This window comes from Nerophis ophidion, linkage group LG13 (assembly GCF_033978795.1).
Source record: "Nerophis ophidion isolate RoL-2023_Sa linkage group LG13, RoL_Noph_v1.0, whole genome shotgun sequence".
Taxonomy (NCBI): Eukaryota; Metazoa; Chordata; class Actinopteri; order Syngnathiformes; family Syngnathidae; genus Nerophis; species Nerophis ophidion.
In genome coordinates, this window is record NC_084623.1 from 43,568,243 (window position 1) to 43,594,632 (window position 26,390).

The window sequence follows — 26,390 nt, forward strand, 5'->3', positions numbered from 1 at the left end:
CCTCCGTCCTACATTGTTGTATCGCACCACGCAGCCAAAGTGTTCCCAAACTGGAGATGTTAACAGAGGCAGGAGGGTCTTCCAGCTCTGGCTTTTGCATGTTGTCCTAGCCCGGTCGCTGCTAGCCTGCCGTGTGTTGTGCCTCGCTCTGCATTCTTTACACAACCTGCGGTGCGCTACCTAATATGTCCGTGTGGAAACTCGTTCGGTACACCTCTGAACCGAACCAAAACACCCGTACCGAAACGGTTCTATACAAATACACGTACCGTTACACCCTTAGCATATATGTATAAAAATTGTATCATTCAATGATCTTGATTTTTTCAAGTAACAGCATTGCACTGCCTCTGTAACTGCTTGTTGTTGGATCGATACCCGAATTTGTAGTATCACCCAAAACAACTAAGGTATTAAACAACAGAAGAATAAGTGTTTATTCCATTTTAACAGAGGTCTAGAAATAAGCATGTTACAGCAGAAAGTAACCAGATATTAACAGCAAATTAGCAAGTAGATTAATACAAGTTTTGATGAAAATGTCATTGCATAGTACGTCAGCAGCTAAATTGTTATGCTTCTATTATTATTTATATACCAAATAATATCATATCACCTCTCCCTATAAACTATCTCGAAATATCACCTCTCCCTATGTATTATCTTGACCAAAACACTGGGAAAGTAATTTTAAATTACCCTAAAAGGTTGGGTTCAGGTTTTTCCGCACCCGGTAGCGGTGAGAAGCAGATTAGGAAAGACAATCAATCCCAATCCGGTCAGGAGGTAGATAAATAAACCACAGGTCGTTGCCACTTGTCCAGCTCGTGGTACAGTGTTAACACGCTCTGTTGTGTAGTCGCCCCGCCACAATAGAGATTGAGTACAAATCAATATGCTCTTGGCCGCACCTTCGTTGCGTCTCCTGTGATCCTGACAATCGCTGCGATTCGGCTATGGATCATTTTACACAACAAGCTCCAGGGTGCTGCTTCTGCTACACAAATTTTATTTCCAGTCAATATAAATTGTTACAATTAAAGGCCTACTGAAATGAGATTTTCTTATTTGAAAGGGGATAGCAGGTCCATTCTATGTGTCATACTTGATCATTTCGCGATATTGCCATATTTTTGCTGAGAGGATGTAGTAGAGAACATCGACGATACAGTTCGCAACTTTTGGTCGCTAATTAAAAAGCCTTGTCTTTACTGGAAGTAGCAGACGATCTGCGCATGACGTCACGGGTTGTAGGGCTCCTCACATCCTCACATTGTTTATGATGTGAGCCTCCAGCAGCGAAAGCTATTCGGACTGAGAAAGCGACAATTTCCCCATTAATTTGGGCGAGTATGAAAGATTCGTGGATGAGGAAACTTAGAGTGAAGGACTAGAAAAAAAGAAAAACATTTTTTTAAAAAAGGCAATTGCAGTGAGAGGGATTCAGATGTTTCAGACACATTTACTAGGATAATTCTGGGGAATCCCTTATCTGCCTATTGTGTTGCTAGTGTTTTAGAGAGTTAAATAGTACCTGATAGTCGGAGGGGTGTGGCCACGGGTGTGTTGAAGTCAGAGTCTCTGAGAGAAGTCACACAGCAGGACAGAAGCTCCGCTGATCTCCGGTAAAAGCAGACTTATTACCACAATTTTCTCACCGAAAACTGCCTGTAGTCGGGATCCATGTTCGCTTGACCGCTCTGATCCATAGTAAAGCTTCACCTCCGGGAATTTTAAACAAGGAAACACTGTGTGTTTGTGTGGTTAAAGGCTAAAAGCTTCCCACCTCCATCTTTCTACTTGTACTTCTCCATTATTAATTTAACAAATTGCAAAAGATTCAGCAACACAGATTTCCAAAATACTGTGTAATTGCGCGATGAATAGAGATGACTTTTAGCCGTAAATGGTGCTGGGCTAATATCTCCCCTCCAACCAATAACGTCACGCGCACGCGTCATCATTCCGCGACCTTTTCAACAGGAAACTCCGCTGGAAATTGAAAATTGTAATTTAGTAAACTAAAAAGGCCGTATTGGCATGTGTTGCAATGTTAATATTTTATCATTGATATATAAACTGTCAGACTGCATGGTCGGTAGTAGTGGGTTTTAGTAGGCCTTTAAGCAAGCATCTGTTTGAAATGTTGCACTCTGAATAGCACAAAACATTTCCTGTAATCAGAAAATATTGTTACAGTCCTTGGGCGTTAAAAGTTATGTGTTCTTCATTAGCAAAATTACATTTTTAAACTATATAAAGGATGAGTAAGTGGGCCTACATGAAGCATACTTGCCAACCCTCCCGAATTTTCCGCGAGACTCCCGAATTTCAATGCCTCTCCCGGAAATCACCCGGGACAACCATTCTCCTGAATTTCTCCCGATTTCCAGCCGGACCTGAGTGAGGACAGCCTGTCATCACATCCACTGTTCCTCCTTATAAACAGCGTGCCGGCCAAGTCTCGTTATAACATCTACGGCTTTTGGAGAGTGCAAAACTGCACACTCAACAAGAAAGAGACTATAATATATGTCTCAGTCCTCCATAGGTTTATCTTTAACCCATAAAGTAGGCAGGCGCGGAGCTATTTCTCAGTGTGTGTTTATTCCAGCCGTCACGTTAATACACTGACACACAACATCCGGAATCCCATCATGCATTGCTTCAAAACTAAGGCAAGTAGTAATGTCCAAAAAAGATAGTTTACAGAGAATAGTACGAGGATGGTCAATTCAACCCTAAACTCATTCCTTTCCTGCTAATTAAATGTCACAGATGCTGCCCATACCTATGCTCCTTCAAAGGCTTTACTACTTTCTGCAAAGCATTGCACTTTCAAACACATGATGGAGGCCAACTAATAATAATTGTCATGAGAGATCATGACCAAAAATGTCCCATCTAAATATGAACAGTAAAGATGACAAAATGTACTATTTGTCTCAAAACTAAAAACCCTGAAATTAGAAACAGTGATGTTACTGTGTGTGTGTGTGTGTGTGTGTGTGTGTGTGTGTGTGTGTGTGTGTGTGTGTGTGTGTGTGTGTGTGTGTGTGTGTGTGTGTGTGTGTGTGTGTGTGTGTGTGTGTGTGTGTGTGTGTTTTACATAGGGCAAGCTTGTATGTTCAAAAACAGGAAGTACATAAATACACACCCACATACAGTTGTGGTCAAAAGTTTACATACACTTGTAAAGAACATGATGTCATGGCTGTCTTGAGTTTATAATCATTTCTGCATTTATTATAGAGTGATTGGAGCACATACGTGTTGGTCACAAAAAGCTTTCATGAAGTTTGGTTCTTTTATGAATTTATTATGGGTCTACTGAAAATGTGAGCAAATCTGCTGGGTCAAAAGTATACATACAGCAATGTTAATATTTGGTCCCTTGGCAAGTTTTACTGCAATAAGGCGCTTTTGGTAGCCATCCACAAGCTTCTGGTCGAATTTTTGACCATTCCCCTTGCGAAAATTGGTTCAGTTCAGGTTTTATGACATGGACTTGTTTCTTCCGCATTGTCCACACGTTTAAGTCAGGACTTTGGGAAGGCCATTCTAAAACCTTAATTGTAGCCTGATTTAGCCATTTCTTTACCACTTTTGATGTGTGTTTGGGGTCATTGTCCTGTTGGAACACCCAACTGCGCCCAAGACCCAACCTCCGGGCTGATGATTTTAGGTTGTCCTGAATAATTTGAAGATAATCCTCTTTTTCCATTGTTCCATTTACTCTCTGTAAAGCACCAGTTCCACGGGCAGCAAAACAGGCCCAGAACATAATACTACCACCCCCATGCTTGACGGTAGGAATGGTGTTCCTGGGATTAAAGGCCTTACCTTTTCTCCTCCAAACATATTGCTGGGTGTTGTGGACAAACAGCTCCCTTTTTGTTTCATCTGCCATCACATGGACAAAGATAAGACCAATAAAGATAGGACCTTCTGGAGTTATGTCCTGTGGTCAAATGCACTGATCTGCCAATGTTGTCTAAGTTATTCAATACAACAGGAGCACTCTCAAGTGTTTTTGATGCACAAAAATGGTTTTGAACTAAACTCAGGGGCCAGTGTTATGATCCGCAGCCCGGATCATACCATATTCTAGTTTTGTTCCGTTTTTGTATCACATTCTGTTGTTTGACTTCCTTCGTTCCTGTTTTATCTGGTTACCATGGTTCCTTATTAGTTTCACCTGCCGTGGTTTCCAGACGCACACCTGTTTTGTTGATCACCACCCTTATTTAAGCGTGCCTTTTCTGTTCATTCATTCTCGGATCCTAGTGTTTCAGGCAGTTTGTGTTTCACTTCAGTAACGATTCTAATTCCATGTGTTTACTTGCTAGCTTTCACGCTAAGCCATTTGTTTCTCTAGCTCTCATGCTAGTGGTTTTTGTTTTCCCTTTTGTGCCTATGTGCAAGTTTGTTTGTTATTTTCCCTAGCTCCCATGCTAGCGCTTTTAGGTATTTTCTAGCTCCCATGCTAGTTCTGTTTGTTTTGACTAAGTCTGTTATCATTTGTTGAATATATCAATCATTTCTTACCGTACACTGTGTTCGTTGCCTTACTGCATCCTTGGGAGAACAATCCCGCATTACAATGCCCAGCAATCGTTACACCCAACAGTAACGATTTGGCCCCCAAGCTGCCAGTTGAATTGCCCAACATAATGAAGCCACTCCCAACATGTATTATAAGTGGGAATTTGGAAAACACGGACCCTATTATCTACCTGGGAGCGCATGCTGCGGGCCCTGAGACACTATTTTTTTGGTGTCTGAATGCCAGACTCATAAGACGTCTCCTGTTTGAGCCCACACCGACATCTGAAGACAGCTGCTCCTTTTCGCCCCTTCTCCCCCTTGTCAATTACGGAAACATGACTAACCTACCACCCTCGCCTCTTCCAGCTCATCACCATTCCACTCCATCTGTTCCCTCCTCTAAACTACGCTTGCCCTCACACTCGTCTCTCATTGATGAAGGTGAGTCCACAAGTTGTTACAATCTTCTTCTGAGCTCACTATCCCCTAAAAGTCCACTGCCCGATGCCATTTTTCCTAAAGTGAAGACATGTGATGACCGAAAACCAAGATAGTCTTGTGATTTCAAAACATTTAAAGTATGCCCCCTCTGTCTGAATAGATTACAGAATACTACCTATAACCTAAGACACAAATTCAGCTTCCTAGAGGTTACGCAACGTGTTTTATTACAGTAGGAAGGGATTCATATGACCCCATTCCTAGGTGTATCTCGCCTGAGAGGAAGAGGGTGGGTTAATCCGTCTGCAATGCAGTCTGCTTAAAATGATGGAAAGCACCTGTCAGAAAAATAGTATGTAAATCATCAAAAAAACTTTCCGTTTTCTGAGTTCCCAATGAACAGACAAGAGGCTGTCTTTGTTGCACCAAGCTAAAGGCTTGGACAATTCCATTGTGTACGATGGGAGGAGACGGGAGGGGCTATCTATTGTGATCCAAACAACAACAAAAAATTCAGTATTAACCAGAGGGAATCTGTGTTTTTAAAAGTAATTCTTCGGCAAAAGTGATCATGTAAATTGGCCGATCCAGATTGGTGGCCGATCCATCGGTCTCCTTCACCGTCATCATCTTTTTTCTGACTGTTTTTACCAGCACTATTTTAAAAGTTAATAAAAGAAGAGCATTTAACTACACTGCAGTGTGGAAAAGTGGTATTTGATGCCTGAGCCTTGATGCTTGTCTGGCTCCCAGTATACACACCAAAATTTAAAGGCGGGCTGTGCGTTTCCCACCTAGGCCTTCAGTGATGTTCAACTTATTCCAACTTTAATAACTACCTGTCAACATACCATGATTTATGTCACCACATGACCACGGCTGGAGAAATACTATACAGAAACACAATTGTGCACGACTGAACATTGAATCGCCTCAACAGTGTACAAAACAGGCTATATTTTGGCACATTTAAAAATCAATTAACCCACATCAGCATTTAAAAGATACATTACGTGGTACTGTCAAAATTAAAATAATTGTAAAGAACATATTAAATGTGGAAAAATAAATACATTTTCTTTGTAAGTTAAAAAAGTGAGAACCGATGATTTCTCCGTTGGCCGGGTATGCTTTTCGCAAATTACAACTTGTGATTGGATTCTCACATGGGAGTGACAAGTGAAAATCCAATCACAGTCATGTTTAGCATAAGGCTCTCTAGATAGACTACTGTCAACAACTTGTGATCTGATTGGCTATCGCAACTGTCTATCAACTGTCTATCCGTCAAAATTCAACAAGCTAGCTAAATTCTGATTGGATTAAAGCTCTAATGTAAAAACAAGCAACACTGGAACTTAATGAAGAGAATCTGAATACTTTACGGAAGGTAGATTAAAATGAACTTTTATTAATCTATGATCATGATGTATGTTAGGCCAGCAGAGAAGGCCTTGCTGGCTCAACAACACACCACTGCCCCAATTCCAAGAGATACAGTTAAAAAAATGTCCTATAGCAAAGGTCCAGAAAAAATAATTGTACTGCAGGTCTGTCGTGATTTAGTGTGTGATATACATTGCTTAGCCTTATTATCCCTATCAATTTTTGAATGTAAACAAAGGCTGAGATTCAAGTTCAAGCTTACTCTGCCTGGATTTTAAACCTGGACTAGAATGGTCTGAAGGAACATTCATTAGCAGCCATTGTACAGTGAATGAGTGGGTCAAGATTCGGGTGGATTGCTCATATTGGGGTCAGAGACTGCTTATTTTCTTTGACCTCAGTTCAGACTTCAGTGTGTACGTCTGGGATTATGAACATAGTGCTTCGTCTCATATTGGAGTTTCACATTGCTATTTTTTATAAGTACCACCGTCTCTAAGCAAACTGTTTGTGTGTTTCCCAAGGGGAAGAAGGAACACAAATGACTCGGTCCATTCTAGGTTGAAAGCTCTATTTTCACTTTTTTCCTCTTGGAAACTGTCCTGTGTATTTATTTTTCTGTTGTCTCCCTGTCTTCTCCCTTTATATATCTCCCTCAGTATCTCTTATTTCCCCATAACTCTCACTCGTTTCTCTGTCCTCTCGCTCTCTCAGTATCTCGCTCCTTTCCCAGTATGATATTTTTAAAGTGGATGCAGGCAAATTCTTGTTTTTTAATTTTTTTGAAGGGTCAGGGTTATTTGGCAAATTAAGTAGTGTGCAAAATGAACTTGTTGAATAAATAGGATGGATCGTGAAAGGAAAAATAAAACTGAGCAATAACTAAAGGCCTAATTAAAGTATTAAAACATGTGTAAACTCACAGGATAAGATTGTGTCCTAAATGAGCAAAACAGAGAGCGCAATTATTTAGTGTGTCTTCATGTATAGTGTATGCAGAATATACGCTGATCATCAGAACGCCCACAATACTGGGAGGAGATGCAAATATAATCATTTAGCAGTCGAAATATGATTTATCGAGACTCAAAACTGTTCTGCAGCCGCTATTTTGCGTCTATATCAGTCACATTTGAAATAGCTGGCACTCGTACGCATAAATGGTTGTCAGAAAAAGGGCGACCTCGCAGCAAAGTTGAGATGATTGAGAGAAAAAATAGTCCATCTCTGTGTGTTTCAACATAATTTATCTGAATTCAGCAATGACATTTCATAATTTTATAGCTGCTGGATGACTCAAGAAGCTGATTAAAACTAATTCAATGGATTTGTCATTATTATAATGCATCTGCTTCAGGAAAATAAGTTTTACAAGATGCACTTTTTTGCATCTGGATCATTCTAGATCCGGGGTGCCAAACTCATTTTAGATCGGGGGCCACATGGAGAAAAATGTACACCTAAGTGGGCCAAAAAGGTAAAATCACAGCATAATAACTTAAAAATAAAGACAATTTCAGATTGTTTTCTTTGTTTAAAAATAGAACAAGCACATTCTGAAATTGTAAAAATCATAATGTTGTTTTGTGTTTTTACACTTACATGTTGCAGTTAATAGTATCATATCTTTATTTGTCATTGTGGAGAGGCGGAGCCGACGAACGAGCAGCGGGGCAGGGCACGCTGGAGCCCGGCCCAAGATGGCGGCGAGGAGGCGGAAATGACGACCGAGCGGAGAGGCGGGGCGTGTCGGGAGCGACGCTACAAGCGAGATCAGGTGCGTGGCTCGTGCACCAGGAGACAATTAACGTATCTCCTCTCAGTGTATAAAAGGGGAGAAGGAGGAGAGAACAGGGCAGAAGGAGTTGGAGAGCCCGCAGCAGAACCTGAACAGCAAGAGCGACAGAGAGCAGACGACAACGACTGCTGAAAAGCGACTGGCGAACGAGCAGTGGAGGAAGGAGCTGAAAAGTGACCCGACCTACACTGGGGTTTATTGAAAAATAAACAAAAGTCAAACCTGCTCAAGCATGTCCTTTCTTTGATTGTCCGTGGAACCTGCACGACGACGGCAAGAGTCGTTCCCAGTCATTATTTTAATTTACCAAATAAATTATGTGATAATGTTCATCAGTCAACTCGTTGGTGTTGATTTTCAATCTATAAAGATACAAAAATGATATCAAAATCAAATTACAGGATGTTATTTACTGGGTGTGAGTTTTCCTTGCCCTCATGTGGGTTCTTCCGAGGATGTCGTAGTCGTAGTGTTTTGTACAGTTCTTTGAGATATTTGTGATTTAGGGCTGTATAAATAAACATTGATTGATTGATTGATTGATAGTTTGATCATTTTCCTCGGCGGATGTACTAACATCATGTGGTTTATTTTGTACATATGTAACATCATCTACAAAGATAAAGAATTGCTATTACGACATCTAGTGGAGACATTTAGAACAGCTGTTTCTTTCATTCCAAAAATTCAGGTTAATTTTTATACTTAACAAACTCATCCCGCGGGCCGAATAAAACCTGTTCGCGGGCCTGATCCGGCCCTCGGACCGTACGTTTGACACCTCTGTTCGAGATGCATCATTATAAAACCCACAGCGCCTCCAATGGTGCACCTTCAGCATGGTAAAAGTAGGTTCTGTTGTCTAAATCAGGGATTCTAAAACTGTGGTAGGCGGGCTTCATCTGGTGGTACACCAAATATTTGATTCATTATTTAAGCACAGTGTTTTATTTTCCTATATTCAAACACAGTGTAACTGTTCAAACAGTAAAATGTTACATTGTCTGAAAATAATAAATATACTTGTTAAATAAGTATTGTGGTATTGGACAGAAAAAGAGGTATTTTTACTCCTCCACAAGCACTACTGTGAATCATGTCAGATTCCAATCATTGCAAGTCATCAGAATCAGATAATACGCCAATTTATATTCTTGTCTTCACGAACGAAAGGAATCTATATGCGTTAAACATGCCCGTATTTTTATTAAACACCTTTAACATGTTAACCAAAAATGTCTGTTTCACACATAAATACAAATTATTAATATAGAACAAACAAATAATATACCATAGTAAGTAAACAATATTAAATACAAAAATAATCTTTGTCTCAATAAATATATAATAAATAAAAATAAAAAGGGTTTAAGATGTTCATCATAATTCTTTTTCTGTGTACTTTGTGAACACTTGTAGTTTGAACAGTCTCTTAAACTAAATCATATTGGTGCTTTGTTTGATTTCTTTGGTTAATCCCTTCCATAATTCAATTCCACATACGGATATGCTAAAGGTTTTAAGTGTTGTACGAGCATACAAATGTTTTAAATTTGATTTTCCTCTAAAGTTATATTCCTCCTCTTTTTGTTGAGAAGAATTGTTGTACATACTTGGGTAGCAGGTTATAGTTTGCTTTGTACATAATTGTAGCTGTTTGCAAAAGCACCTAATCGTTGAATTTCAATATTTGCATACTTGCAACCCTCCCGAATTTTCCGGGAGACTCCCGAATTTCACCCTATTTCCAGCCGGAGTGAAGTCAAGTCCACTTTTCCTCCACATAAACAGCGTGCCAGTCCAGTCACGTTATAACATCAACGGCTTTTGGAACTCAGTGCACAACTGTACACACAAGAAGGAGACTATAATATACGTCTCCGTTATCCATAGGTTTATCTATAACCCATTAAGTAGGCAGGCACGGAGCTATTTCTCAGCGTGTTTTTATTCCAGCCGGCACGTTAATACACTGACACACGACACCCAGATTCCCATCATGCATTGCTTCAAAACTACGGCAAGTAGTACCATCCAAAAAAAGATAGTGACAGAGAATAGAACGAGGATGGAGAATTCAACCCTAAACTCACTCCTTTCATGCAAATTAAATTTCACAGATGCTACCCATACCTATGCTCCTTCAAAGGCTTTGCTACTGGCTGCAAAGCATTGCACTTTCAAATATAACAATGAGTAGAGAGGACTTTTATGTGTGTGTATATTTGTAAATAAATAAACACTATATATATATATATATATATATATATATATGTATATGTATATGTATATATATATATATATGTATATATATATATATATATATATATATATATATACACATATATATACATATATATATACATACATACAGATATATACATACTTACATATGCATACATATATATACATACATATATATATATATACATATATATGCATACATACATATACATACATATATATATAGTATATACATACATATATATACATACATATATATATATATATATAGTATATATACATACATATACATATACATATATATATATATATATATATATATATATATATATATATATATATATATATATATATATATATATATAGGGCTTCACGGTGGCAGAGGGGTTAGTGCGTCTGCCTCACAATACGAAGGTCCTGCGGTCCTGGGTTCAAATCCAGGCTCGGGATCTTTCTGTGTGGAGTTTGCATGTTCTCCCCGTGAATGCGTGGGTTCCCTCTGGGTACTCCGGCTTCCTCCCACTTCCAAAGACATGCACCTGGGGATAGGTTGATTGGCAACACTAAATTGGCCCTAGTGTGTGAATGTGAGTGTGAATGTTGTCTGTCTATCTGTGTTGGCCCTGCGATGAGGTGGCGACTTGTCCAGGGTGTACCCCGCCTTCCGCCCGATTGTAGCTGAGATAGGCGCCAGCGCCCCCCGCGACCCCAAAAGGGAATAAGCGGTAGAAAATGGATGGACGGATGGATATATATATATAAAATAAATATTTGAATTTCAGTGAATTCTTGCTATAAATATACTCCTTCTCCTTAACCCCGCCCCCCGACCCGACTCCGCCCACCCCCACCACCTATCTCCCAAATTCAGAGGTCTCAAGGTTGGCAAGTATGATATTTGTGATTCAATAAATAAAGGGTTTGTACGTTCTCTATAACCAACATTGTGTATTATTCTAATTGATCTTTTTTGTAACACCGTTAGTGAATGAAGCGCACATTTGTAGTTGTTTCCCCTTATTTCTGCACAATAATTCAGATATGGTTACACTAGCGAGAGCAGTAAAGAATATGAAGTGATTTTTGGTCACCTTGACTTGGTCATTTGAAAAGTAGCTCGCCTGTTAAAAACCTGTGGGTACCCCCGGGTAAACACAACTAGAAGAAACAGGTGATACTGGGGGTGAAATGAGCAGGGCAGACACTAATGACGGACAACTGCTAGCCATGCAGAAACAGGAGAATTTGTTTGCCAAAAAAAACAAATTTTCAGAACACAACAACTTGATTGAACTCACTTATAAGGGAAAATGCTTAGTTAGAAAATGCAATACATTTACTTGAATTGTCTTTGGTACACTGTCCACAACAATGCAAGCCGACATTGAACTGGAATCTGATCCCACAAGTGCTCTACTTATAATTAACACGACATGCTGTTAATTCCAAGTGGTGTTTGTTTTCAAAGTTACTCGGATGACAAAATGCAAGTATTTTAACATTTGCAGAAGGAACTTATAGAGGTGTGAACGGAAGTGGATATGTGTGTACTGTGTTGTTCCGACTCAGCCTCAGTAGTCTAAGTACTGCTTGGGAAGGTGTCTGCATCATTCCACTCGTTGCTGCACGGATACCGCCGCCAGCACGCTCATAATAGCAGTCTCAGGAATTGTGTGTAGAGCAGAGGTTGTAAGGTTAGAAAGGGAATGGGAGAAAGTGAAATTGGGAGATGATTGACCGACAGTCATCTGACCTCTACATGCACCATGATGGACAGCAGACTGAACCACATCTCTCCAAAGTCTGAACAAATAATGTTAGTGATAAGAAGAAGCAGCCAGAAAATGGTCATTTATGATTATTAAACCAATTTTTGTACATGCTTTTTTTATTTATCTTTGCTATTTGGGCTTATTGGACACCAATTAGAATAAAAACTAAGATTCATCTTTTGATATGATGTACTTAGTCCATAAGTACACAAACGTGTACTTCATGTTTAGTGACATGCTAATTCTTATTTTTTACACTTTTTTTTTTCCAAATTCCATTGTATTTTATACTCTTCTGACATGACCAGATGGCAGTATAAGTGTCCACATAAGCAGCCATAAGACCCCAATTCAGTAGTGTACATAATTTTGGAAATAAGAGCTAAAAGGTGCAGTCCACACATGTGGCCACAAGGCCTTTAGAGGTGATGTAACATGAAGATTTATAAATTTAGTTGCATTAATTTATTCAAACATATTGTATTCATCAAATAGGTTAGGTTTTGTAATGATCATATCTTAGCAATTTTTCAGGATTTATGCAGATCCCAAGTACAAATCAGCAGGTACCAGAAGGTAAGAAAAGTCGCTTTTGCATAATACTGCTAAAAAAAAAAAAACGCCAGATAATATCCATCCATCCATCCATTTTCTACCACTTATTCCCTTTTGGGGTCGCGGGGGGCGCTGGCGCCTATCTTAGCTACAATCGGGCGTAAGGCGGGGTACACCCTGGACAAGTCTCTACCTCATCGCAGGGCCAACACAGATAGACAGACAACATTCACACACTAGGGCCAATTTAGTGTTGCCAATCAACCTATCCCCAGGTGCATGTCTTTGGAGGTGGGAGGAAGCCGGAGTACCCGGAGGGAACCCGCGCAGTCATGGGGAGAACATGCAAACTCCACACAGAAAGATCCTGAGCCTGAGATTGAACCCAGGACTGCAGGACCTTCGTATTGTGAGGCAGACGCCCTAAGCCCTCTGCCTGTTTAGTGACATGCTAATTCTTATTTTTACACTTTTTTTTTTCCAAATTCCATTGTATGTTATACTCTTCTGACACCACCAGATGGCAGTATAAGTGTCCAAATAAGCAGCCACAAGACCCCAATTCAGTAGTGTACATAATTTTGGAAATAAGAGCTAAAAGGTGCTGTCCACACATGTGGCCACTGGGCTTAAGAGGTAATGTAACATGAACATTTATAAATTTAGTTGCCTGAATTTATTCAAACATACTGTATTCATCAAATCGGTTAGGTTTTGTAATGATTATATCTTAGCAATTTTTCAGGATTTACGCAGATCCCAAGTACAGATCAGCAGGTACCAGAAGGTAAGAAAAGTTGCTTTTGCATAATATCGCGAAAAAAACCCGCCAGATAATGTCTTACCTTATACACACACCATAATAATACTCCTATGTTGAAGCACAGTACAATCCATCAAGCGGTGCGGCTTCAGAGCTAACCAAAGTCGTACCAAAACATTTTGATAGATTTTTGAGCGCCGTGTGTAATGTTCTATATTTTCAATGGAACATATAAAATGTTGGTGTTGTTTACGCGAGTCATATTGCCATCACAATGCAGTCGACACTTATCTCTATGTTTGACTGCCATCTACTGGTCACACTTATCATTACACTATGTACCAAATAAAGTTGCTTCGAGGTCAGTAAGTAAAACCAGAATTATTCCGTACATTCGGTGCACCGGGTTATAAGGCGCACTGTCAAGTATTGAGGGGGGAAAAAAGGGATTTTAAAGGCCTACTGAAACCCACTACTACCGACCACGCAGTCTGATAGTTTATATATCAATGATGAAATATTAACATTGCAACACATGCCAATACGGCCGGTTTAGTTTACTAAATTACAATTTAAAATTTCCCGCGGAGTTTCCTGTTGAAAAGGTTGCGGAATGATGATGGGTGTTTGTGACGTTATTGGTTGGAGGGGACATATTAGCCCAGCACCATTTACGGCTAAAAGTCGTCTCTATTCATCGCGCAATTACACAGTATTTTGGACATCTGTGTTGCTGAATCTTTTGCAATTTGTTCAATTAATAATGGAGAAGTAAAAGTAGAAAGATGGAGGTGGGAAGCTTTTAGCCTTTAGCCACACAAACACACGGTGTTTCCTTGTTTAAAATTCCCAGAGGTGAAGCTTTACTATGGATCAGAGCGGTCAAGCGAACATGGATCCCGACTACATGTCAACCGGCAGTTTTCGGTGAGAAAATTGTGGTAATAAGTCTGCTCTTACCGGAGATCAGCGGAGCTTCTGTCCTGCTTTGTGACTTCCCTCAGAGACTCTGGCATCAACACACCCGTGGCCACACCCCTCCGACTATCAGGTACTATTTAACTCACTAAAACACTAGCAACACAATAGGCAGATAAGGGATTCCCCAGAATTATCCTAGTAAATGTGTCTAAAAACCTCTGAATCGGTCTCACTGCAATTGCCTTTTTTTTAAACTTTTTTTTCTTTCTAGTCCTTCACTCTAAGTTTCCTCATCCACGAATCTTTCATCCTCGCCCAAATTAATGGGGAAATTGTCGCTTTCTCGGTCCGAATAGCTCTCGCTGCTGCTCATAAACAATGTGAGGATGTGAGGAGCCCTACAACCCGTGACGTCATGCGCAGATCGTCTGCTACTTCCAGTAAAGACAAGGCTTTTTTATTAGCGACCAAAAGTTGCGAACTTTATCGTCGATGTTCTCTACTAAATCCTTTCAGCAAAAATATGGCAATATCGCGAAATGAACAAGTATGACACATAGAATGGACCTGCTATCCCCATTTAAATAAGAACATCTCATTTCAGTAGGGCTTTAATTGTAACTTGGAGGGGACATATTAGCCAGCACCACTTGTGGGTAAAAGTCGTCTCTTTTCATCGTACAATTACACAGTATTTTGGACATCTGTGTTGCTGAATTTTTTGCAATTTGTTCAATTAATAATGGAGAAGTCAAAGTAGAAAGATGGAGGTGGGAAGCTTTAGCCTTTAGCCACACAAACACACGGTGTTTCCTTGTATAAAATTCCCGGAGGTTAAGCTTTACTGTGGATCAGAGCGGTCAAGCGAACCTGGTTCCCGACTAATTGTCAACCGGCAGGTTTTGGTGAGAAAATTGTGGTAAAAAGTCGCCTCTTACCGGAGATCAGCGGAGCTTGCGCGGTCCATGCAGCTGCCGTGACTTCCCTCAGAGACTGGCGTCAACACACCCGTGGACACATCCCTCCGACTATCAGGTACTATTTAACTCACTTAAACACAAGCAACACAATAGAAAGATAAGGGATTTCCCAGAATTATCCTAGTAAATGTGTCTAAAAACATCTGAATCGCTCCCTATGCAATCACCTTTTTTTTTAACTTTATTTTATTTTTATTTATTTTTTTTAGTCCTTCACTATCAACATCCTCATCCAGAAATGTTTCAGCCTTGCTCAAACGTATGGGGAAATTGTCGCTATCTCGGTCCGAATAGCTATTGATGCTGGAGGCTCACATTATGAGGATGTGAGGAGCCCTCACACCCGTGACGTCATCGTCTGCTACTTCCGGTAGAGGCAGGGCTTTTTTATTAGCGACCAAAAGTTGCGAACTTTATCGTCGATCTTCTCTACTAAATCCTTTCAGCTGGGGCTGGGCGTATCGATACCAAGTATCGATATCATCGATACTTGGTGAGTATTGGTATCGTATCGATACTGGCGTGACGGTATCGATACTTCACCAAATTGAGCGAATCACTCCAATTTAAAAAAAAATGTGAGCGCAGCGCTCCTCACCACTCCACCCTCCTCCCTAGTGATGGGTCGCGAACGAGATTTAACAACACTTTAAAAATTCATCTTCAACCCAAAATAAAATAAAATGTTTTGTGTTCATGTTTACAACTTTGTTCAATAACTAGAGTTTTGTTATTTACCTTGAGTGTTTGTGTGTTTTGAGGCGACAAGCCAGGTTCCGTAGTTGTTTGCACCTTATTTGCATTACTTTATTGCTATTGATATTACTTTTGTAATAAATATTTTATTTTTTGACTTAAATCGTTGTCCTGTGTTGTATTATTATCATAATCAATTAATAAATGCAAAAGTACACTTTTTTTTTTCAAAAGTGTCGATACCCCAAAGTCCCCCCCACCCCCCCATCAGATGACGACACTTCCGGTATCGGTATCGGCGATACTGGCCGGTATCGGATCGGTATCGATATCCAAATTTGTGATATCGCCCACCCCTACTTTCAGCAAAAATATGGCAATATCGCGAAATGATCAAGTATGACACATAGAATGGACCTGCTATCCCTGTTTAAATAAGAAACTCTCACTTCAGCAGGCCTTTAAGTGCGCCTTATAGTCCAGAAAATACGGTACACATGAATAATACATCGTGCAAATTCGAAGATGTCCCCCTTGCAACTCAATGCCACAAATAGATCGCAGTCCTGTGAGAAAGACGCAAACGTCATGGGGGATTATGTCGCTATGTCAGGGGTAGGGAACCTATGGCTCTAGAGCCAGATGTGGCTCTTTTGATGACTGCATCTGGCTCTCGGATAAATCTGAGCTGACGTTGCTTAAAACAATAAGTAATGAATAATTCCACGTGTAATCACAGTGTTAAAAATAATGTTAAAAATATTAAACATTCTCATGCATTTTTAATCCATCCATCCGTTTTCTACCGCACCTGTTCAAGAAGTTGCCTTAATGGTAAGAAGTTATTTATTTATTATTGGTTAGTGTGAGGCTTGCCCTCCTGGGGGTTCTTCAGACCCCCAAGCACCGACATGAGAGCCTGTTTCAGGGTTACAATATTGTTTTATTTTTCAATAAGTTTCCAGCAATAGTATTTCCAGCCCCAACCCAGTCTCTCCTCCTGGCTGCTGCTTATAACAGAGCGACAGGTGATTAGATAACAAGGCCCAGATGGGCCATCTACGCACCTGTCGCTGCAGGCCCGTAGGCCACGCCCCCTCCACAGTTAGCTTCAGAATAACAATGTTATTACAAAGAATAAGAGACTTATTATACTCTAAAAATGTTGGTCTTACTTAAAAATGCACGTGTTTAGTTGTGTTCAGTGTTGAAAAAATATTATATGGCTCTTACGGAAATATATTTTAAAATATTTGGCTTTTTGGCTCTCTCAGCCAAAAAGGTTCCCGACCCCTGCACTATGTGGTTCGAATTTAGCCAGGTGAAATACGGTCAAAGAGCCGTTTCATAAATTCTGCTTTTATGAAGTTTAAAATGCGTAAGGAAGTGTAAAAAAAAAAAAAAAATCAGGACATTTCCAAACGATGCACTTGATTTAATATCAAATATCATACACTGAACATTTTATTCCATTTAAAGTCAATTTTTCAACAAGCTTCTATTTTTAAACTCTCCTCACGAACAATAAGAGCCATCACTTCCTCCTTCTGCTGCTCTCTTTTACTTCCTAATTTCCCCACCCATCCATTGCCGTCAGATCATAGGATGTGAACTCTCATTACAGGGGTGTTAATAGACTCTTGAGCGCCGAGATCCTCTTTATTATCCGCCGACCGCCGACTACATTTCTAAGCTGATTAGCCAGAGCTGTCTATTCAGCATTTCAATTACGAATCAACCAGCGAACTTCCAATAGTCAAGCGCGCTTTAATGCCTTATTATACATTGCTGACATTCTTCGAGCATGTCATAATGTTCAAATACTTTAATCCTCGAAAAAAAACCAAGGACGGAGGATCTGCCGAATATTGACATCACGGCAAACTGAGGCTGGGAGGGAAACGGCAGAAGTAGCTATTAACTGCAATTGATGGCAGTTTAGAGCCGGCGTGCAGTTTTAGTATAAATGGAACAGCTGGCAATCATGGGAAGAAATGACGCACATGACTTGGCGAAGGAGGTCGAGCTCATTGCTGTGTGTGCGTGACCCGGTGTGCATGTTGCCTGCTTTTTTTTTTTTTTTTCTGATGTCATTTGCATATCAGCCAAAATATGACGACCTCTGGGTATTATCAGCACTGTATCTGTTTAAAGTCTCCAGCTTTATCAAATTCCCGCTCGCTGCGTTTCTGTCCGTCTCCCTTTCACACTCACTAATCCAGTGGTTTTCAACCTTTTTTTAGTGATGTACCCCCTGTGAACATTTTTTTTAATTCAAGTACCCCCTAATCAGAGCAAAGCATTTTTGGTTGAAAAAAAAGAGATAATGAAGTAAAATACATCACTATGTCATCAGTTTCTGATTTATTAAATGGTATAACAGTGCAAAATATTGCTCATTTGTAGTGGTCTTTCCTGAACTATTTGGAAAAAATTATATACAAATATATTATAAATAAAGATTTCTGGGTAACACATGGCATACTGACAAAGCTTAACCTATTGCTACTATAACAATCTACAAGATTAATATAGGTTGCCTCTCTCTCCTCCCCTCCATCTTTTAGTATTCCTTTTTTAATTTATTTTTTTCATTTTTTTATCTTTGTAGTTGTCATTTTGTATACGTATTGTTGCATTTGAACAACTGTATTGTTGATAATCGAGGTAAACTATTGATATTGTGTTAATCAATAGCGCTTTTTCTATTGGTATTTGTATTGCTCCAGTTGTAGTGTAAAAATGCTCATTGTCATTTCTATATTATTATTTATTTCACTAAATGTTTCTTTGCGATCACTTTTACGATCATATTTGTACATATTGTATGTGCTGGTGTTGTCAGGGTATCTGCAGGTTTCAGCAAGTCAAATTTAAGACTTTTTAAGACCTTTTTAATGCCACCTTGAATGAAATTTAAGACCGAAAAAAAATAATAAAAAATCTATAAATACAAGCGATGGTTGGGGATCCCACTGTACTACAACCTCAATGACAATCAGTCCAGTTTACTTTTTGTATGTTTATTAATAAACAAACTGATAAGCACCACTCTGCCAAACAGCTTATCAAAAATCTTGAGAGATCCAAAAACTTTGACATTCAAAACAAACAAACCAACACCAACACCAGTAAAAACATAATACCCGAGGTGAGGGTAAAAATAAATTACATTTGGTCAATAATAGTGCAAAACAGTATTATAACATAAACGACAAAACCCTGAACACTCACTCAAATGAGCCTCAGTTGAGCTTCAGCTGGCTGTTCTCATTCACGAGTTCTGCCTCTATTTTTTTAAGCTCACTCATTTTTTCTTTGTATCTCTTGAAGAGATACAAAGAAAAAATGAGTGAGCTGAAATCACTCACTTTTACTCAAAGACATGCCGTAACTTTTACTCAAAGACGTGCCCCGAAAAAAAAAAAAAAAGAAACCACTGGCCCGGCAATTTAAGACCATTGAGTACTGAATTTAAGACCGTTTTAAGAATTTCTAATAAATTTAATACTTTTAAGGCCTTAATTTTAGATACATGAATTTAAGACTTTTTAAGACTTTTTAAGGATCCGCAGATACCCTGGTTGTTCTATTGTTGTTGTTGTTTTTATTGTTATTGTTGTGTTTGGTGTTGTTGTTTTTGTATCTCTGTCTAATCCCTCTCTCATCCCCACAATTTCCCCCTCTGTCTTCCTTTTTTTCTCTTTCTATCCCCTCCTGCTCCAGCCCGGCTGCACCAAATGATAATATAAATACGTTTAATAAAGTCAAATTCAAATAAGGCAACAAGAGAAGCATCCTACACTTTTCTTTTGTAAAGTAAATCTGAACAGCCGATATGGGAATCTACATCAACTATATGATTCGCCTGAGAAGATGGACAGGACAAAAAAAATAAATAAATAAAAAATAATAATAAATAAAGATGTCTACACATAGAAGTACTAATCAACTTAAAGTGCCCTCTTTGGAGATTGTAATTGATTCATGAACTTAATTCTAAACATTTCTTCACAAAAAAAAGAAATCTTTAACATCAATATTTATGGAACATGTCCACAAAAAAATCTAGCTGTCAACACTGAATATTGCATTGTTGCATTTCTTCTCACCGTTTATGAACTTACATTCATATTTTGTTGAAGTATTATTCACTAAATATATTTATAAAGGATTTTTGAATTGTTGCTATTTTTAGAATATATTTTTAAAAATCTCACGTATCCCTTGGCATACCTTCAAGTACCTCTAGGAGTACGCGTACTCCCATTTGAGAACCACAGCACTAATCCATTTTGATCATTGATAATCCAGCAACTGTATGTGCTGATAATGGAAATAATGCTAAACCGCGAACGTGCGTGGCGACCATGTCAGAGGTGACGACGTCGTTGCGTTTCGTATTTTGGAGCGTGTGATCTTTTTATCACGCACTCGCTTACATTTGTCATTTGGCGCCACGGTCAAAAAGGATGGCAGAAAAAAAAAAGAAAGGAAGCATTCATGCGGAATGAGTGGAAAAAAAAAAAACATCTAGGGGACTTTCCACTAAGCATTCACATTTTTTTACATCTTTAAAAAAAACATAAAAAAGGGTTGCTTTTGTATGGACTGTTTTTAGAAGTACTTTGTGTATTTGATGCTGCTGTAGTTACATAGACGCAATACTAGGGAACAATTGAATCTCTCATCCATCCATCCATCCATCCATCCATCTTCTTCCGCTTAGCCGAGGTCGGGTCGCGGGGGCAGCAGCCGAAGCAGGAAAGGCCAGACTTCCCTCTCCCCAGCCACTTCGTCCAGCTCTTCCCGGGGGATCCCAAGGCGTTCCCAGGCCAGCCGGGAGACATAGTCTTCCCAATGTGTCCTGGGTCTTCCCCGTGGCTCCTGACCGGTCGGATGTGCCCGAAACACCTCCCCGGGGAGGTGTTCTGGTGGCATCCTGACCAGATGCCCGGACCACCTCATCTGGATCCTCTCGATGTGGAGGAGCAGCGGCTTTAGTTTGAGCTTCTCCCAGATGATTGAGCTTCTCACCCTATCTCTAAGGGAGAGCCCTGCAGCCTGGCAGAGGAAACTCATTTCGGCCGCTTTTGCCCGTGATCGTGTCTTTTCAGTCATAACCCAAAGCTCATGACCATAGGTGAGGATAGGAACGTAGATAGAGCGGTAAATTGAGAGCTTTGCCTTACGGCTCAGCTCCTTCTTCACCACAATGGATCGATACAGCGTCCACATTACTGAAGACGCCGCACCAATCCGCCTGTCGATCTCACAATCCACTCTTCCCTCACTCGTGAACAAGACTCCGAAGTACTTGAACTCCTCCACTTGGGGAAGGGTCTCGTCCCCAACCCGGAGATGGCACTACGCCCTTTTCCAGGCGAGAACCATGGACACAGACTTGGAGGTGCTGGATCTCATCCCAGTCGCTTCACACTCGGCCAGATCCTGGCCAGATGAAGCCATCAGGACCACGTCATCTGCAAAACGCAGAGACCTAATCCTGCAGCCACCAAACCGGATTCCCTCAACGCCTTGACTGCAACTAGAAATTCTGTCCATAAAAGTTATGAACAGAATCGGTGACAAAGGGCAGCCTTGGCGGATTCTAACCCTCTCTGGAAACGTGTCCGACTTACTGCCGGCAATTTGGAGCAAGCTCTGACACTGATCGTACTATTGAATCTCTTTACATCTTATTTTCAGCAGCAGTTTTGCAGCAAATCTTCTGTAAGGGCAGGTACCTTTGTCATTTGAACTGATACGGTACCAATTCCCGGTACCTAGGAATCGAAACAGGTACCAGTTTGTGGCACTCATGTGTGTGTTAATGTGGTAACACAGGTTAAGTGCACAAACAATCGCTCAAAATCCTTGACCGAAAACCCCAACATAACCATCACTGTTTAGTTCTCTAAAAATATACAGTAGTTTGTTAAATTTTGCTAACATCGGCCCATCGAATCCTAAGTAACACTGCACCAGCGCCACTTAAGCACTTTGTCCAGTTTACATCTGCTGTGACAACTAGAAACACACAAGCCTCCACCAGGGGGCAGTGTAGCCTACCCAGATGTAAAAAATATTTTGCATAATCAGCCTTTTCATCCATCTATTTTCTACCGCTTGTCCCTTTTGGGCTTGCGGGGAGGGGTGTGTGTTGGAGCCTATCTCAGCTGCATTCGGGCGCAAGGCGGGGTACAACCTGGACAAGTCGCCACCTCATCCCAGGGCCAACACAGATAGACAGACAACATTCACACTCACATTCACACACTAGGGCCAATTTTGTGTTGCCAATCAATATAAAGCGATAAAGGAATGGAACGACCTCACAACAAAATTGAAAAGCCGAACAGATTACTCTTAATTCACAATTGAAGTTAAACAGTGGCTTTGGAGCAATCAAAGCTGCTCACACGGTCACTAAGATGGGCACAAAGATTGACAAATCAACGTAATGTGTATTATATTATCCATGAGAGCATTTTGTTGTGAACTGTGAGGTGTGTCTGTTAAAATCATTGTTGTTTTTACAAATGATACATGTGAACAAAAGCATGTATTGTCTGTGTTATGATGTAAGTGAAGTGTGGTTGTATTGTATAAATCATACGTCATTGAAAAGGCATTGTATGACTTTTCTTAATTTGATTGCAAGCTACAGTATAATTTTAATATTATAATTGAATTGCATGATTTGTGTATCTCTTTCATTTAGATAGCCAGATGGAAATGCGATATTTAGCTATAATCTGATGCAGAACATATCTGTCTTTGAGCTTAATGTCTCTGTGCATTATCCCTTCAAATAAAAACTAAACTAAACTAAGTGTTCAGTAAAAAAATGTGTTCATAGTTGTGATGCCTTCAGTGACAATCTACAATGTAAATAGTCATGAAAATAAAGAAAACACATTGATATATATATATATATATATATATATATATATATATATATATATATATATATATATATATATATATGTATATATGTATGTATATATATATATATATATATATATATATATATATATATATATATATACATATAACAACTCTAATCACAGAAGACCATCAGCAAACATAACTATTATTATTGGAGCAAAACTCCAAGTATTTGTAAGGTATTACCACAGGAACGCTTGTCAGAAGGAATTGAAATTTTTCTCCAATCAGCAGGTTTACACTACTGATGAGTAATTCTCCCCGAGAAAACGGTGCAGCCTGTACGCTTACTACGTGTACGAGAGGATTTTCTCTGTGAAGTCTGTGTTGAAACCCGGATTAGGAGTGTACAGGCTGTGGGGAGTCTGTACAGTTTGTGTGCTGGTATGAATCGAAAGAAGGCTCCAGACAAAGGTACAAAGAGGTAATGTGTGTGCGGCACCACCCAAAGTGTTGGAAGTAAAGGAACAGAATGAGGTGCAGGGGTCTCATAAAAAGAAGGTGATGGAGAAACGTAGAACCGGGAACGGAGGCATCTGCCAGATTGAGATTGAGTGGTATAAAATTGGTGGGCATGGTCTATAATTAAGGAGTGAATGGGAAGGAAAGTACGGGGCAAAAAAAGTGGAGAATATAAACAGTGAACAATATAAGACAAGGAGTTATAGAGCACTCTAACGTAGTAAAAGAGACAGCAGATGGTAGGGATTATTCTGGACTAAAATACTCTGGGCTCTACAGAGGGAAGGCCGCAGACATAAAACTAGTAGAGTCCATCTGCCGCAAATAGACCAAAAGAAGCTGCAGGTTCACAATTGCCATAAGAGCAAAATCAAAAATCAAAAATGCAATTTCGTAGCTCCTACTGTAATGTTGCAATACTTGCTAACGCACATAAATAATACAAACAATTACATTCATTTGTATAGTATCTTTCTAGAAACACACAACATAGCCAACATAGCATCAGCAGGTACATGTTGGCATACAGTGGGGCAAAAAAGTATTTAGTCAGCCACCGATTGTGCAAGTTCTCCCACTTAAAATGATGACAAACACGACGAGTTGAGTTTATACCAAAATGGATACATGGATGATACAGCAGAGGATTGGGAGAATGTCATGTGGGCAGATGAAACACAAAATAGAAATTTTTGGTATAAACTCAACTCGTCGTGTTTGGAGGAAGAAGAATACTGAGTTGCATCCCAAGAACACCATAACTACTGTGATGCATGGGGGTGGAAACATCATGCTTTGGGGCTGTTTTTCTGCTAAGAGGACAGGACGATTGATCCGTGTTAAGGAAAGAATGAATGGGGCCATGTATCGTGAGATTTTGAGCCAAAACCTCCTATCAGTGAGAGCTTTGAATGGTTGACCAAATACTTATTTTCCACCATAATTTACAAATAAATTCTTTAAAATTCCTACAATGTGAATTCCTGGATTTTTTTTTTCACATTCTGTCCCTCACAGTTCAAGTGTACCTATGATGAAAATTACAGACCTATGTCACCATTTTAGGTGGGAGAACTTGCACAATCGGTGGCTGACTAAATACTTTTTTGCCCCACTGTATTCTTCATGTGACTGTCAACATAAAACCTTTTCCAATTTATGTTTTACATTCCGTTATATGTACGCTGACATCCCGAACGCCTGTTAATTGTGTCCAGACAAGAAAGAGAGACAGGAGGCGGAGAGAAGAGGTACAGGTGTGTGTGTGTGTGTGTGTGTGTGTGTGTGTGTGTGTGTGTGTGTGTGTGTGTGTGTGTGTGTGTGTGTGTGTGTGTGTGTGTGTGTGTGTGTGTGTGATTACCTTTTCCAGTGTGTGTGCAAAACCATGAACCTGCAAAACAAAAGGACACAATAACATTACTGTGGATTTCTGACAACCCGTCTTTCGCCACTACAGCGCCTTTTAGTTACAGTCAAAGTCTTTATAAACAGAGGTTATTAAAATGATGCCTTTTTCGAGATACCATACCATACCACGGTGTTGTTCAACCTTTTGAGAGCCGAGGCACATTTTTTTCTTAGAAAGAAATCCCGAGCCACACCATTAACAGAAAACATTAAAAAATAAACTCAGCAGCCAATATTGACATATAAAAGGGTCATATTTTCATGCATTAATGATACATGAGGCTTTTTAATGCCATGTTGGGAAAAATATATATATCACATGTCGTATTGGGGCTTTACTCCTTCCTCAAAATCAATTGTATGTTATTTATATTCCAAAGAACTACCATGTGACGATGATGCGGATAACAAAGTATGTGGTGCATCATCAGAATTTTTCATTATTTTTCATTACTTAAGGGACAAAACGATTGACTGACAGGCCGTCTACGGCAGTGTTTTTCAACCTTTTTAGAGGGGAGGCACATTCATTGAAAAAAAATCCAGAAGCACACCAATAGCAGAAAACATTAAAAAAACTAAACCCGGCAGCCAATATTGACAATTAAAAGTCGTTCTCGCAATTGTTGGGTATGAATTAAAACCACAACCAAGCATGCATCACTATAGCTCTTGTCTCAAAGTAGGTGTACTGTCTCACGACCGGTCACATCACGCCCTGACTTATTTGGAGTTTTTTGCTGTATTCCTGTGTGTAGTGTATTAGTTCTTGCGCTCCTATTTTGTTGTTGATTGTCATGTCATGTACAGATGTACTTTGTGGACGCCGTTTGCTGCTCCACATGCTGTAAGTCCAGCATTCTGTTTTTGTTTACTTTGCAGCCGGTTCAGTTTTAGTTTCGTTTTGCATAGCCATCCCTAAGCTTCAATGGCTTTTGTTTTTTTTGGGTTTAAACATTAAAAACATTCTTACCTGCACACTGCCTTCCCGGCAAGCATAGTTTCCATGGGGAATCTACTGTATGTCTGCGTATTTAAACCTCCGGGCACTCAATGCATCCATCCATCTATCCGTTTTCCACCGCTTATTCCGTTTGGGTTTGCGGGGGGCGCTGGTGCCTATCTCAGCTACAATTGGGCGGGGTACACCCTGGAGAAGTCGCCACCTCATCGCAGGGCGCACTCAATGCAGTCTTTGATAATTATTGACCATTAACTTAAGTAACATAAATTATATCAAAGCTTTTTTCTAATCAATGAATTGTTGCAGCCGTATTTAAAACCTTGGTCAAGGCTCCAGGATATGAAGGAATACCTTTCAGTATAGTAGTCTTATTCATTGTTTATGTGTATACTAGAGTTGTACGATATACCGGTATTAGTACCACGATACTTATGAGTCATATTCGGTACAATACCGCCTCTGAAAAGAACCGGTTCACCCCCCCTCGTCGTCACGTCGTGTC

General features: G+C 39.8%; 1 protein-coding gene across 1 annotated transcript in view; it reads right to left on the reverse strand.

The window, feature by feature from the left end:
- Window positions 1-26,390, reverse strand: part of igsf11 (immunoglobulin superfamily member 11) — a 327,969-nt gene that overhangs the window by 214,094 nt on the left and 87,485 nt on the right. Inside the window, exon 2 of the mRNA XM_061918978.1 lies at window positions 24,878-24,907. Within this exon, the coding sequence (XP_061774962.1) occupies window positions 24,878-24,907 (30 nt within the window). The remainder of the gene's footprint in view (window positions 1-24,877; window positions 24,908-26,390) is intronic.